General features: G+C 41.0%; 1 protein-coding gene across 4 annotated transcripts in view; it reads left to right on the top strand.

Annotated features, from left to right (window-relative positions):
- PLXNB2 (plexin B2) overlaps positions 1-14,661 on the top strand; it is a 268,020-nt gene that overhangs the window by 213,061 nt on the left and 40,298 nt on the right. For all 4 annotated transcript variants that reach the window (XM_027782298.2, XM_055807634.1, XM_055807633.1 and 1 more), the window contains 3 exons: positions 2,378-2,550; positions 4,819-4,967; positions 7,950-8,058. In XM_027782298.2, the coding sequence (XP_027638099.1) occupies positions 2,378-2,550; positions 4,819-4,967; positions 7,950-8,058 (431 nt within the window). The remainder of the gene's footprint in view (positions 1-2,377; positions 2,551-4,818; positions 4,968-7,949; positions 8,059-14,661) is intronic.

The raw sequence follows: 14,661 nt of genomic DNA, 5'->3' as shown, positions 1-14,661 counted from the left end.
AAAGCAATTCACAGCATAGATGCAAGGAAACTTCTCCTTGCTGCTGCCCACATCTTCTGCTTATAAAAGCAAACAGCGACAGTAGCAGGGCTGTCAGTCTGGTGCTTTTCCTCAGCGCTGCATTCTCATTGAACGTACAGATGAACAGCTGACACACAAAGTGTTGAAAATATTGCTTGGGTTATGTTTGTTGCTCAGTGACTTCTGTATTGAAGTGCTCGGTGTATGAAGCAAATGATGCTGCTCCTACTTTGTGCTCATAGCTTCCCTGAGAATTCAAGATAGGGGTTGAATTAAATGGATGCTCTTTCTCATTGATTCATTGTTACAAATGTCAGTCCCTCCGCTTTGCCTACACCTCCGACAATGTCTCAGCTGAGTTTGTGCTGGTAAAGCTACTTGAAATCAAGTAGCTTTACTGTGCTGATTAGATGTAGGAAGGGTTGAAACCGGGCCTCATCAGTACATTAACTCTTCAGTGTAAGGTAAGGAATTAAAAATGTGTTATTCTGTTAAAGACTGGCTGTGAAACTGAATGCTGAAGGTTTTAAATATGCAGCATTTAGAGAAAAACTGCCCGTCTGAGGTTATATGCGGTCATGCAAGTGGCAGAGAGACTGTAGCCAGGGTCTGGGCATCTGTAATACTGTTCATGCCTAGCAGGGGAATAAGGACACTGCTGAAAAATAATGGAAAACCAGCATTCTCATTTTACTCTTTCAGTAGAAATCTAACATGGTAGCCTCTTGGAATTAGATTCAAAAAGCTACTGCTACAGCTATTATCTAGGAAGATATCAAGTGCATTGATATGTTAGTGAATGGAGGGTGGTTTCACAGGTGTCTAGCTTCCTAGAGTCCAGCTCATCTGAGAATAAAAGCTTTCTTTAAATAAGCTGGTTTTGATGGCCTTTACTATATGCAGTCTCAAAGGGATTTATCCTAGTCTCACTTGCCCACATCTGATCACCTCTACCTTGTTTTGCTTCCTGCATCTTTAAGGATGAACCTTCTTTGAAAAAACCCAATGTCACCAAGGGTACTGTTTCTTGAGACTTAATGAGCACATAAAACAGTTTATCACTAGTGGAGAGGGGAGACATTGAGTCTCTGTCTTGTACTCCCCACTCCCATCTGTGAGCACATTTAACTCTTGAAAGAGCACAGGGGGAAATCTGGATAGTTTTCTGCTGTTCTGATGAGTTAAGCTGATTTACAAGAAGACTCAACAAGTTGCCAGAGCCTTGGTGGCAGAGGGTGAGAGGCTGTGTGGCTGGAAAAAAATAGCGACAAAGAGTAGAGAGAAGCAGGGAAGAAAGGAAGGAACAGAAAAGGAGGGAGCAAGAAGCTTGCCTCTTTACAGTAATCAGCTCACCTTCCCAGGGAAGCACAGCACTCACACAGTGGGTAATCCGCGCAACTTGCATGCATCCCTTAGAGAAACGGTTGTCAACTTTTCTGTCTGTTTTCTTTTGGGCTGATTCTCAAGTGCATCTCCAGGCTTTCCGTATGGTGCTGAACCAACTAGCTATGTCTCAAGGCTTTGCAACTATTTGGGAAAATTAATTTTGTTCAGTGACTGTTCATCATGCTAGAGATTGATGAGTGCCAAAACAAGCTTAGTGTCTGGGACAATTAGTGCATGGTTCATCAGAAAGAGAGGCATGACTGTCTCACCTGATTTCTTGGCTCAGAAAAACTATAATTAAACACCACTATAGAAGGAATAAGGCATACATCAGGACAAAAAGGAAAACAAAAGCAAGTAAATAGAGAGGAACGGAGGAATGAAGAGGTATTAACTTGAACAAAGGATAACACTTCATTAAGTGTTAACTTTCTATTCAGTTCAGGCTTTAGCAATGATTTTGGAAAGGCCAAAATATCCTGGAAACAGCCTACAAAGGCAGCTCTCTTCCTTTAAATATGCAGCTGGCAGAGGTCCCGTGCCAGCTGATGTCTGTTCCTACCAACACCCATGCAGAGTTTACACTCTTCCACATCTGACTCCTGGTACACCAGGAGGACCTGTTTGTTTGAACTACTCTTTGAACAGTTGTATAGGCAGGTTCATTGAGGATAGTCAAAGAAAGGACTTTGTACTTAAACATTTGGGCAGTGCCTGAGTGACAAAAATGTGTTTGGGTTCTACTTGATAGTTTATTTATACTTTGCACATGGATAGATTTCAGGTTTTTCCATACAGGGAAAAAAAACAGTTTTCTTTCAGCATCATTCAGAGGTTAAGTACAAAGTGTGCATGTTCTTCCCACAACTCCACTGAGCTTTGTATATAGGATTAATTTTACTTCTAGTACACACTGAATACCCTTAAAACAGAGGAAAAATTCTAAGTGCATTTACCATTCATATTTCAGTGACTCTATACAACTGCTCTTACGGACGAAGTGACTGCAGCTTATGCCTCGCAGCCCATCAGGACTATAAGTGTGTCTGGTGTGAAGAAGATGGCAAGCCCAGCAAGTGCGTTTATGAAAAACTCTGTCACGCTCCTCCCACCAACACGTGTCCTCATCCAGAAATCACTCGCGTAAGATTGCTTTTTTCTCTCCCTACTCCCTATTATTTTTCAAGAGAAAGCATCCAAGCAAGCTTATACTGAAAGGCAGTTTTTTTCCTAGGGTGTTAAGTAAGCCTCTGAAATAGCTGCAAGGAAAAAATGCCAGTATTGATATGTGTGAGAGATTTGTAAAGACTCAAAATAAGAGACTGAATGGAGTCTTTGAGACTCCTTGTTTTTCAAGCCTTGTCCTCGCTGTGCCAGAAGCCAGGCTAGCAGTGTACGCTTAAACATGGCACTTGATTCTTGGGAATTAGCATGGATTTTTTTCTGTCCTAAAGTCCTTTCTACCTGAAATAAGTCTATATGAGAGGTTCACTGCTCCTGAAACTACAAGCACTTAGCAGGCTCATTAACAGGCTTTAAACTAGAATTTTAAGTAGTGTTTAATAAGGGAGCAGGTTGTTTCTGCATCACAATGTGTTTTCCAGCTGACAGTGATATTTTCCAGTCTGCACTGGAATGAAACCCAAGGTTGTGGAAGTTAAATCTAAGAAGTCAGAGAGGCCGGATGTGCACCCCTGGCTTGCTCTGTGGTTGGAGCATTCATCGGGGATGAGAGAAGAGTGTTGTCCATCCTGGTGGACCAGTAGCCAAAGCAAGAAGTGATAAATCCTTGCCCTTTTCAGCAAGCCAAATGCTGGTTTTCTGGGCATAATTGTCAAGGAAAGAGTGATAGAACTTCCACTGGGCAAATCTAATTTGCTGCAACAGTGGTATCAGTACTTTGAAACTCAGACGCACCCTTTAATGAAAACAAGCTATCACAGAATGCAGTAACTGTATGACAAAGGGTGAGAGTTGTAACTGGGATATTTCACTCAATAGGAACCGTTTAATTCTGAAACCTGTGGGTCAGACTTGTGGAGACACTGAATCTCCCGAGGCTGCACAGTTAGAGGTGCAGTGTGGGCGCAGGCAGACTAGCAGCACGCTGGGTGGTGTTGGCCATGATGGTGTGTCTAAGAAGAAATGGCAGGTAATAGCTGAAGTCTGCCAAGGAAGGCAAATACCGTGAAATCTCAACGGAAAGTGTGAAGAACACTTGTGTGATAGCTGTGCCAAGATAAAGATGATTTGAGTGGGAAGGAGAAGGAAAATTAAGAAAAATAAGTGTTTTCACCTGGGATACTCATTGTACATGATTGTGGATTAAATACTAAATACTAAAATACTAGCTTTTTCAAAGCTTTTGTTAGCTTCAGATTTGAACAAAATACTTGAAGATGCCTACACAAACCATTGAGTCATTTTTCAGCTCATTTATTTATGGATTGAGTGTAAAGGGATGGATGGCCAGCAGGAAGAAGTTGTAGTAAGTTGAACCAGTGGGAAAACAGAGCAAGTGATTCTGGAGCTGGGCTGGCAGCAGCAGCCACGTCTCTGTGCTCAGACTTGCGTAGATCTGAGAAACTGGTTTAGATGGCACAGACATTAAAGCCCAGACTTTCGGAAGCTGTATTTTTTTGGCTTCCAATTACTGCATTTGGGTCTGTGCAGCCTCCCCCTTCTTGATGGCAAACTTGCAGCCCTCCAAAGCTGAAGACCTGAAAAGGTCTTGCTGGAGGTGCTCCAAATATTACGTAGGAAAGCAGGTTAGTCTCCCAACAAATACTCAGACTTCAAGTGCCCGTTCAGACCATGTTTCAACCTGAGAAATCCACTATGACTGCAGGATTTTCTCAGTCCTCGTTTTAATTGCAAATTATTTAATTAGCATCAGCCCATGTACTGCAGCATCCTACCATTTGATGCAGTAAGGAAGGTCAGGGGACTAGAAAAGTTTTTGAAGACACTATCTGGGGCAGCACTGTGTGTTAGGAAGGCACTGTTCTGATGTGAACCTAAAGGGTGAAAATCATGGCAAAAAAAATGCTGGAAAAGCTCTGTGGAATGATTGTGAGAGGAGCCCAATCCATTCACTTTTCAAAATCAGTGCTTTAGTGGAGGAAGCAAACTCAAAACAGAATAAACACCAGGCAAGAGTTTTGTACATAACAGTGCCACAGAAGACACGAAATCTGCAGCTGATGAATACTGGTTTGAGCTAACATGATTAATTAACCTTAAAAAGTTACATGGAGTGTTTTTATGTGCGTCCTGCAAGAAACATTTTTTGCATTTCAAGTGCCAGTAACTTGAAGTAGCTTTAAATAAATAGTGTACAAGATCAAAATGGTCACTGCATTATTTAATTTTGCTGCTTTTTTTTTTTTGCTTTCCCTCATGCAAACACAGATTGAGCCAAAAACTGGACCACTAAGTGGTGGAATTCTTTTGACCATAATGGGATCTAATTTGGGAATAAAAGCAGAAGATGTAAAAAATATAATGGTGGCAGACAAGGAGTGTCTTTTCAAAGAGGAATTCTACTCTGTTTCCACAAGGTAATTGCTAGATATTTTTCACAAGATTTTAAAAGAAAAAAGGAACTTCTGTGCATTTTCAGGAGAAGATGAGCTTCCTGTGGTTATAAAAGGTTATTGATTAAAAAAATAACTAGTGCAACATACCAGCAATATTTCATAGTAACATGTTTGAATCTTTATTTAAAATTCTTTTAGATGCTAATACAGCAATACATTTACAATAGCATATTAACATCCTGCTTCTGATTGATAGATTATTTTCCTTTTTTGTTTGAAAAGCTTTCATAAACTGTTACTGCAGATATCTCAGGACTGTTTCTTTGTTTTTAAATTAAAGGCATTATAGGTGTGCATCTAGTCATTAAAATCTTTGCTAAATCTGAACCACAGTGCAGCCAAGCATATAAGATTTAGTAGAAAGTAGGCAAAGCAAGAGGAAGCTTAAATCTTTTTGTTTTAGTCCAGCATGGACTAAAGTTTCTTTCCTGGGGGCAGGGAGGGAGCCTGGAGTTCTGGTTTAGCTTCAGATGACTAAGTTTCATCACAGAGCCAACAAGTCCATGGATGTTGAATTGCCTAAGCAGGCTGGTAGATGTTTTGTGGATTACTTGTCACACTCTTAAGCAATGCCAAAAATTAAAACAAAGTGCCTAAATTCTTCTAGGTGTTTAATGCAAATTATATCAAGTGTCTGATTTCAAGAAGGAAATACCCTTTTGGCTTAGCTGATAAAAAACATAGCATGAAGGTTCAGTAGTAGTATTAAGAGTAATGACATATTTTAAGCAGTGTGATTTTTCTTTCATTCAGTTTTGATATATAAACCTGCAATGGAAACCTTGGCTTTCTTTCTCTTCAGTTAATTTAACTGAAGTTATTAGTAAAGTACAGTAACTTTTTGCTATTTCTGTGGTGTGTTTTGAAAGGAATCTTGAAGATATCCAAGTGGTTTTTTTTGTTTTTTTTTTTTTTTTTTTAGTTTATGAAAAATGTTTAGCTTTAGTCAGTTTGTGGATCAGACATTTAGTAGCTTCCCAGGCCCCTAGGACTTAAGAATAGCATCACCATCCACAAAATTCACAACTCTTTTACAGTCATCTTTTCCCAATCCTTATTATTTTCAGTGTTTGCAAAAGCTGCACTGAATTGCAGCATAACCTTACAAGAATTTCCCCAGCCTCTTGGCTTTTTCCTAAAGCTTTTTGATATTTTTAAATACGTGGAAAGGAGCCAGAATTGAGATAACTGGTTCCTTGTATCATAGCAACATTACTGGTTTCCTGAGCTCTGCCAGTGTGGTGATGGGTGAGAACAAATGCAACTTGCATAATGTCATTTATCAACAAATTAGGGGGGTTTGAAGGATGTTCTCCATTAGAGAAGCCTTGAAAAAGAAGTTACTCAAAATCTCCAAATAGATATCTGTAATTTTCTGTCTTTACCTTCCTCCAGTCTTTTGTTTTATTATTACCTTCTTTTATTTGAATTAATAATAAAATAAAAAAAGTGTCTAGTCTTGCTCCCCTACCCTTCTGCACTAAAAAGCTAGTAATTTTTAGGAGACAGTTGCTCCCATGGGCAGGAAAGCAGTGAGATTTAAGGCACTTAAGGCTGCTTTCTGGCTCTGTGGTGATTTAATTGTTGGCCTTGAGAAGTCATGTTCTCATTCTTTGTAGTTTTCCATTTGTAACATGGGGGAGGGGAGGCAATGCCTACGCTGGGGAGGGGAGGGAACTTTTCTCAATTAAAATCCCTGTTAGCCACGCCATGGCGTTTCACACACACACACACCCCGGCCCTGGCCCCCGACTGCTTTCCCTAGCTTGACATATGGTAGAAATTCCTCCAAAGGCACCGTTTCCTGTTTCTGCCTGACAAGAAGATACAACTTCCAAGAATACAGTAAAGAGATGATGAGGAACAGACTCAGGCAGCCATACACATGCCAGGACATGCAAGAATTTAGAGAATTTTGTCCATTTGCCAGTACCCAGGCAGAAAAGTCTGGAGTGATCTGCAGGGGAACTTCACAATCCTTTTATTATAAATCCCAATTTAACTACATTATACCCAGTAATTTGAGATTGTTGCTTGTTTTTTTCTATTTGAGGGCTTTTGGTTGGTTTTTTTAAGGAGTCGTGCACTGCTTAAGGAAGAATGGCAATAACTCCAGAGGGAAAGAGTGAAGGAAATGAGCGGTGATCCTCGGGGTGTGTCCTATATGAAACAGTCTGCCTGCACAGGCTGCAAACATTATATACCTCCTTATCTAACCGTATTATCAGCTCTCCATTAAGCATTTGTCCCAGTTTTCAAGTGTGTCAAATCCTTACTGCATTTTCATGCTCGTGTTCTGTGGATCACCTGTTTGAAATAGAAATTTAAACATCCTAGCCATCATGCAGCAGCAGTGTTAGTTAAGGCAGTGTTTTTCTCGGCCAGTGTTCTTTGACCTCTGATTTTGCATGGCTTATCTGAGGATTTATTTTCAGAGAACAGTAAATCTAAAGGGATTTTGACCATAGGTGTAAAAATACACTATTTTAAAGCTGAAAGATAGCAGAATGCGTAAAAGTATCAGCAATTAAAACACACAAAGTTATAAGATAGCTGACGTTCTGATCCTTACAACAAGGGAGGTGAGCATCCTTTGGTTTTTTTAACATTATAAGGTCCAGTGAAAACCTTGTGTAGGGCTAGGGAGGTTCACCTCTGACTTCTGGTCTGAATTTGAGTCTTCTGTAGAAGGCATCTCTATTAACGGACTGCTGAGGTACCTGCTGTGTACAGTGCTCAGGTTTCAGTTTTACCTACCTTTAGATTGAAGATTAAATTATTCTTGGGTGTTTTTGCTGGGAATCTGAGGCAGCGTTCAAGTACCTTGTGTAGGATAAAGCAAAGTTAGCACTTTTGCTGTCAGTGTGTGTGGTAGCTCACATAAATTGCATTGGTATTGTAGCTGTTACTTCTAACAAATAAACTTACATTCTTTCTTGCTAGGATTGTATGTCAAGTTGGACCAATGAATGAACCAAAACAAGGTCAAATTGAAGTTAACATCAACGGAAAATTAGGCAAATCACCAAGTGAAGTGCTGTTTACATACCAGGTAAGTGCATTTTTTTGAGACATCTGTTTTATATGTTGTGTGTGACTAAAGTTAGAAGTTCACCTGTTAAGCACAGAGTTGCTTGTGTTTGCCTTACAAACTTTGTTTTATCAATAGCACTGTCATTCAAGTATGTTAGAAAACACTAAACTTGAGCATTTCTTTACACAAAGGGTTTACCAGAAATCTATTCTGATCAATAGATCCAGAGTCTCAAAATAGGATGATATTGTTTGTAATTCAAGTTAAAAAGATGCGGTAGAAAAGAAATTGTAATAAAATTATTTAGTAGTGACATTTCTTGTAAGTGTCACTATTGAATAAAAAAAATATTGAATGAAAAAAAACAGCACTGCAAAAAAATTAGGTATTCTTTAGATGCACAGTTGGTGCACTATTATAATCACAGTGTTTAGTCTAGCCAGCATTCTTAATTACAAGAATGGATGCAGAACAGCTGAAGAGTAAATAATGAAGGTACATTAATTTTTTAATATTTATTTCATTTAAAAATATGGCATGCAGAGCCACAGACAGCATGATGTGTGTTCATGCTACACATCCTTTGTTTTCAGTGTCACTATGAAGGAGAATTTAGTTTGTGTCTTAATTGCTTTACCCTAAATGTGGCCGTAGGTTATAGCTGGTCTAGCCTGTGATTTTAGCAGCAAGTGGCTTTATCTGTATCTATGAGGTCTTCAAAATTTTTATAAGAGCCCCTGATAGCTGAGAGGTTTAAATAATCTCTGTCCTTATATTGATACTTAAAATTACACCTACAAACTGTAAATCTATAAAACATAAAGAGTGGGTTAGGCTTTTATCTTCTCCCTTGTTTAAACTTATGTCTCATTAATTCTTGGTATCTTGTGAGAAGGAAAGGAAAAGAGTTGGCAGTAAGCAGTAGAATAAGTCAAGAATGACATTCAACTGAGAAGAGGATATTCTCGTTTTTACAAAACAGGGTAGAAGTGTTTTTTCCATAATTTCCCAGCAAATACCTCCTCTTCCTGGTGATACCTCTGCAAAAAATACCCTTTTTGCTTGAAAATGTCCTCTGTTCCTTTGTGGAAATGTAAGTTATAAGTAAGTCTTTCGTCATCAATCTCATTCATTGTAACCAGAGAACAACGACATAATCTCCCATGTTTATGTGTTTGTGGTCTCTAGGACAGAGGCTATGACAATAAACCCTACAAAAGATGAGATTTTGACATGAGCCCGTTGCATTGGGTATGTTTTACACCAGTTCTCCTGTGCATCTCCTGTGTTTAAAGATTCTACTGTGGTTTGCATGAAAACCACATGAAGATGTTATGGAGTATGTTGAAACAGAATCTGAAGCCCCCATGTAGGCTTCAGAGCCTGCCTGTAAACTTGTTCTGGTGTGATTCCCTGCTCAGCCCATCTGAGAGGCAAGATAAGCAAACCACCACTTTTGGCTACTTAATGGGAAGATTCTTGATCGCCCATCCGTGAGGCGCTTGGAGAAGGCGCTGAGCACAGGCATCCTGCAAGTCCAAGACTCCCTCTGTGCCATCTCTGCCTGCATGGAGGTTACTGAAATACCAGACGCCTAGGCTAACTGCTGATAAAGAGCATTTTTATTTACTGCAAAAATCTTTCTGTGGGGACTCTGCTTACAAAACGCAAAGCAATGGCAAGTAATACGGTTGGTGCCTTAAAACTGGTGGAATTGGTGTCTAGTTTCATTTCATTTTGTTCCACAACAAAATGAAGCCAACTATGAACTGCAGTAGGATTAAAGTCAGTACAGGGGTGTCGTACCAACGCACACCTCTACAAGTACGACACAAGCGCTTTTGGCATGAGAACAGACAATCAGAGCAGAAAATCACGTCAGTTGATGTTGTTAAAAGCTACAGTCTTGTTTCATTGCTGTTTTCAGGCAGCTCTTTGGTGAGTTCTTTCAGCAGTCATGCGAAATCTGTGCTTTGTTTAAAACCTTTTCTGTTCCATATATACAAAGGAAAGAAAATATTCTTCTTCCCAAGAGCCTTCCTAAAATAAATTTTCTATTATCTCTCCCCTTTTCTTTGCACGTAGTCTGGCTACCCTCCTGCTGGTAATTATCACTGTTTTAACTGTGTGCTCTGATTACTGGAAGCAAAATAGCTTCAACTTTAGCAGTGACCACTCTAAATGCAGTGTGTGGCAGCACGGGGCAGAAACGCACAAGAAGACTGCAGCTGCTCAGCCCAGTGTGTCTCTGTGCCCCAGAGGTGTCACCATACTCCCTGCAGTTTCAGCCTTGTGCATGTGTCTAGTGCCTGCCACCAAAAGCACAGTGTCAGTTACCAAGTAGATTGGATATAAGGAAGAGGGTTTTTTTGTGGTGAGGGTGGTGAGACACTGGAACAGGCTGCCCAGAGAAGTTGTGGATGCTCTGTCATTGGAAGTGTTCAAGGTCAGGTTAGATGGTCATGTTGAGCAACATGATGTAATGAAAGATGCCCCTGCCTGTGGCAAGGGGGTTGAACTACATGATCTTTGAGAGTCCTTCCCAACCCAAACCATTCTGTGATTCTCTAAGTACTACTACATCTGGCTCTTGCTGATACCCAGTCTGAACAAAGAAATGCATTTTTAAAGCTGGACTGATGAGGATCATTAGTCAGCACAACTTGGGGCTCAGCCTTGGGCATCTGCTCTGTCTGCAGCACAGTTCTGAGCTGAAGAATGTGTGAGACCTCCATTAAATGGGTCAAAAATCCACTTAAAAGGGAAGCCATGGTTTCAATTTAAAATTACTTCTGAACTAGAATGCCCTGGTCCACAGGAGTCTGTACTGTGCAGTAAACATCTCATCTGTGTTTGTTGCATAACAGGGGAAGAAGGCTCTGTTTCTCCCTACCCATCACAATTTCCCCGTCTGACCCAAGTGCTGTTCAAGTCCAGCCATTCCAGTGAAATTAAATTCTGGTCACCCAGTTCTCCTTTACTGACATTTCTGTTGTTTCAGTACAAGCAGCATCAGGCAATAACCATTCTCCTGTTTAGTAAAATAGAAATGAAGTGATGCTAGATTTTAATATCCAGCCCCGTGGTACATCTGGAGCGCTGACAGCTTGGATGGTCTCGAAGCAGGTGGAGCAGTAACACAGGCTAAAGGCCAGTCCTGCTTTTTTATTTGTTGTTAACTTCATCTGATTTGGTTGTTACTATGATGGTGAGAAGCAGTATCAAAGGAGAGAGTTAGGTTTTTCATAGGTATATGGCCCTGATTTGCTGATCCCATACAATCACAAGCATGATCCCTTTCTCAGAATGCCTCATCTTCAGACTTGAGCCACCAGAAGGGAGAGCATGCAGCTGGTTCTGGGATCTCCAGCATCTGTTAGCAAGAGCAATTCTGTGAGTTTTAGGCTGTGGATGTTAAAAAGACTATATGGTGTCAGATAGCTCAAACGAATGTAAGATGGTGAAATTAGAGGTAGAACTTTGCAAAAGTGTAATACGTTTCTGAGGTTCTGAAGGTGCAGGAAGGGACTGGCTTGGAAATAATGACTTTTTAGTACATCAGGAAGTCTATTTACCTAAACAAGATGAGATGAATAACCAAAAAGAGGAAGAAGGAGGATAAATTAGAGTCTGATCTGAAAACAGTCATGAACGTGACTATTCACCTTACTGAAGGTTTGAATGTGAACTTGAACAGCACGGTTACATTCAACGAAGTGCACACTTTCACTTTGATCTGCTCCCAGCTTGGCAGTTTCCTCTTACCTCCATCCATCCTCTGCTTTCCTTCTTGGTTTTTGAAGCAGTTGCTTTGGGACCTCTCACCAATGCAGTGCCATTAGTGCCCCAAGGCTTTTGTGAAGGGTTTTAGCTAACTCACTGATTTTTTCACCCTAAGTCTTTACCTCAACACATGCATTTTACACTGCAGTTGGGGGTTTTGAGTGCGTTTTTGTGGGGAGGTATTACATGCTTGTTGCCATTACGATTGATGCTGATAAACCACACATCTGCAGCAGTCTGGAATTGCTTCCAGAGGATCTTATTTTATTCTTGAGTCCTGGAGCATGTCTTGTTTGTCAGCCTGCATAGGGGCCAGGAGAACTCCTGGGTAGCCAAGAGTTTTAGCAAAGTTGGCCTTTCCTCATGTGGGCATTATTAGACTTAATTATCATCTGAGCTATGCACTTAAATACATGTCCCACTATCCGGTGCTCATGGTTCTGCTTGAAAGCTGCCAGTGAACACTGGCTGCATGATCATGCAGACTTCCCAGTCATGCATGCTTCCATTTCTCCATCAAACTTGTCAGCAAGGCTCTGTGGTCTTTTCAGAAAATCATGTGGTGCCTGCCTCACAATAAAAAACGCTGCCTGCAGTCCAAAAAATCAGTTGTTTAAAATACCAACCCTTTGCATTAGTATCCCTTAGACAGTAGACAGCACACAAAGTGTATTTGCCAGGCAAGTGCTCTGCCTTGGAGTGACTGGAAGCATTTGATCAGCTCACACGGTGTGAGGTTTGGATAAAGCAGCCCCAGAAAGGCAGGGCTCCACTCACTTCTCTGCTGTTGCAGAAATAGCCCAGAACTGGAGCCTGGCTTGTGTTGTGGATGCTGTGATGAGGCGAGCTGGTGGGTCAGATCAGCCGCTGCGGTGAATACCAGACTGCCAAGAGTGCGCAATGGAAATTCTCTGGTTGAATATCCTGTGAGTGGGTGGCTTGTCTGAAGAAACAAGAAGCAGGCTCCCTTGAATCTGAGAAAGGAGGGAAGTGGAAGGGGGAGAAAAGCAGTTCCTAATGATTTGCATGCCCTGTTCAGAAGCTTAATTCAGCTCCTGTGGTTACCTTTATAGTCCATGAAATGACATTTTGACCTCCATGAAGGTGGCCAGCATCTACAGCACTTCATGGGCTATGCCTTTAATGGTTTCAATTTTTGTGTGCGTTACATGCAAGTGTTGGCAGAATAATTTGGCTTTCAGTGCAGGGCAGATAATTTTGGCAACAAATTAGTTCGTTTACAGACATGCATCAAGAGCCAGAACTTATTGCAGCTGGAACTAGGATGAGGAAAGGGAAATGTTACTCGTGAAGGAAAGGACATGAGATAAATGCAGAGCAATAATGTGCTCTGTACATTTGTGAAAATCTTTATCCATAAGTCTGTGCACTGTCACCAGGTCCTTGAAACAGCATCCCTGTGCTCTGCTTGTGTGGAAGCCAAGAGCCCAGCCCTACTTGTGAAGATGTGCATTAGCATCAAAGGCAAACCCCCAACTGGAGGTCACTGCTTACCGGAGCTGGCAGAAGGGAGCTTAGGTGGCTTTGCTATTTGCTGCCCATCACGTCCATTTGAACACATCCATCTGTTGCTGGCTTCCCCTTGTGCTGCAGCTGGCATCTCTCATGGCATCACAGCGATGTACTCTGCCACCGTCCTCTTTTCCCTCCTCAGTTGTGTCTCTGCTTGTGGTCTGGCACAGTTGCATTTTCTCCAGCATCCCACTCTGAGGCATAGAATTCATGCCCAGGTTTCTTTGCACCTCTGTTAGGCTCCCCTTCTCTGTTGCCTTCCAACTGTTCCTGAATTTCTGGCCCCTCTTTTGATCCACCAGTATCATCCTTGGTGGCTGGTTGTTTCTGCTGTTGATTTTCTGCATTACTGAGGGATAAAGGGTAACTGCTTTTATCTTGGTGGTATAGTTCTTGGGCTAGAAACTGCCTACCACAGATGAATGTTATAGTAGATAGTATCCCTATTTATAGAGTCATGCCCAGGAATATAAAAAGCTGAGGATATGCTTGGTGACAGATGAGTGGAAAAACAGAAAAAGAAGAAATGCAGAACCTAGGTGGTGCTCCATAGGAGTGCACTCTTCTTGTTCTTGAATACTGTGCAAGGGACCATGAGTGAGTTAGCTGGACATGACAGTGTAAACCAGGAAAGCTGCAAAGCAAACAGATCGAGTGAAAAAGAGCATGAATCGGCCTGGCAGATCAGATCTCAAAGGCAAGTCAGGTGAGTGAAAAAGAGGCTGGGGAAATGGTTTTCATTTGCACCTGCATATCTTTAACGGTAAAATTGCAAAGAAGCTGGATAAAAAAGAAAGGGACAATAGGAGTAACCCCACTGTTAGCCAGATAGAAGCTGTGCTTTGATTCAGCACCAGCAGACCAGAGAGATCTAAAATGTTGGGAGCTCTCTGAAAGCATTTTCAGCCTGTAAAAGTTATCTTTTACTAAAATTGTAATCAGAAACCTGAAGAGATAAGAGGTCACCTTCCTAACTGTGCAAAAAGACTAACTGCAAGTCATAAAATATTAAAGATTAAAAAGTTCATTCTAGATTAATAAACAGGATGATTAATGTAAGCTGAAATGTGAATGCTCAGAGGGTCTGCAGTAGCTGTATAAGAGCAGCAGTCATGTACACTGCTAATAAGTAAGTTTGCGTCTAAATGTGACTGTAAGTCGAAAAGGCATGGAGATAATTTACCCTCTAACATGCAGAAAGCATGAGACTAAAATGAAAAATATATCAGCATTTCTGTGAACAGATTTGTAAGTAGGAGGCAAAGGATACAAATAGAGCAAGCAAAGAAGAGATTTCTAGCTGTG

The sequence above is a fragment of the Falco peregrinus genome, chromosome 6 (assembly GCF_023634155.1).
Source record: "Falco peregrinus isolate bFalPer1 chromosome 6, bFalPer1.pri, whole genome shotgun sequence".
NCBI lineage: Eukaryota > Metazoa > Chordata > Aves > Falconiformes > Falconidae > Falco > Falco peregrinus.
Note: the sequence above shows the minus strand (reverse complement) of the source record. Positions and strands in the feature narration are given on the sequence as shown.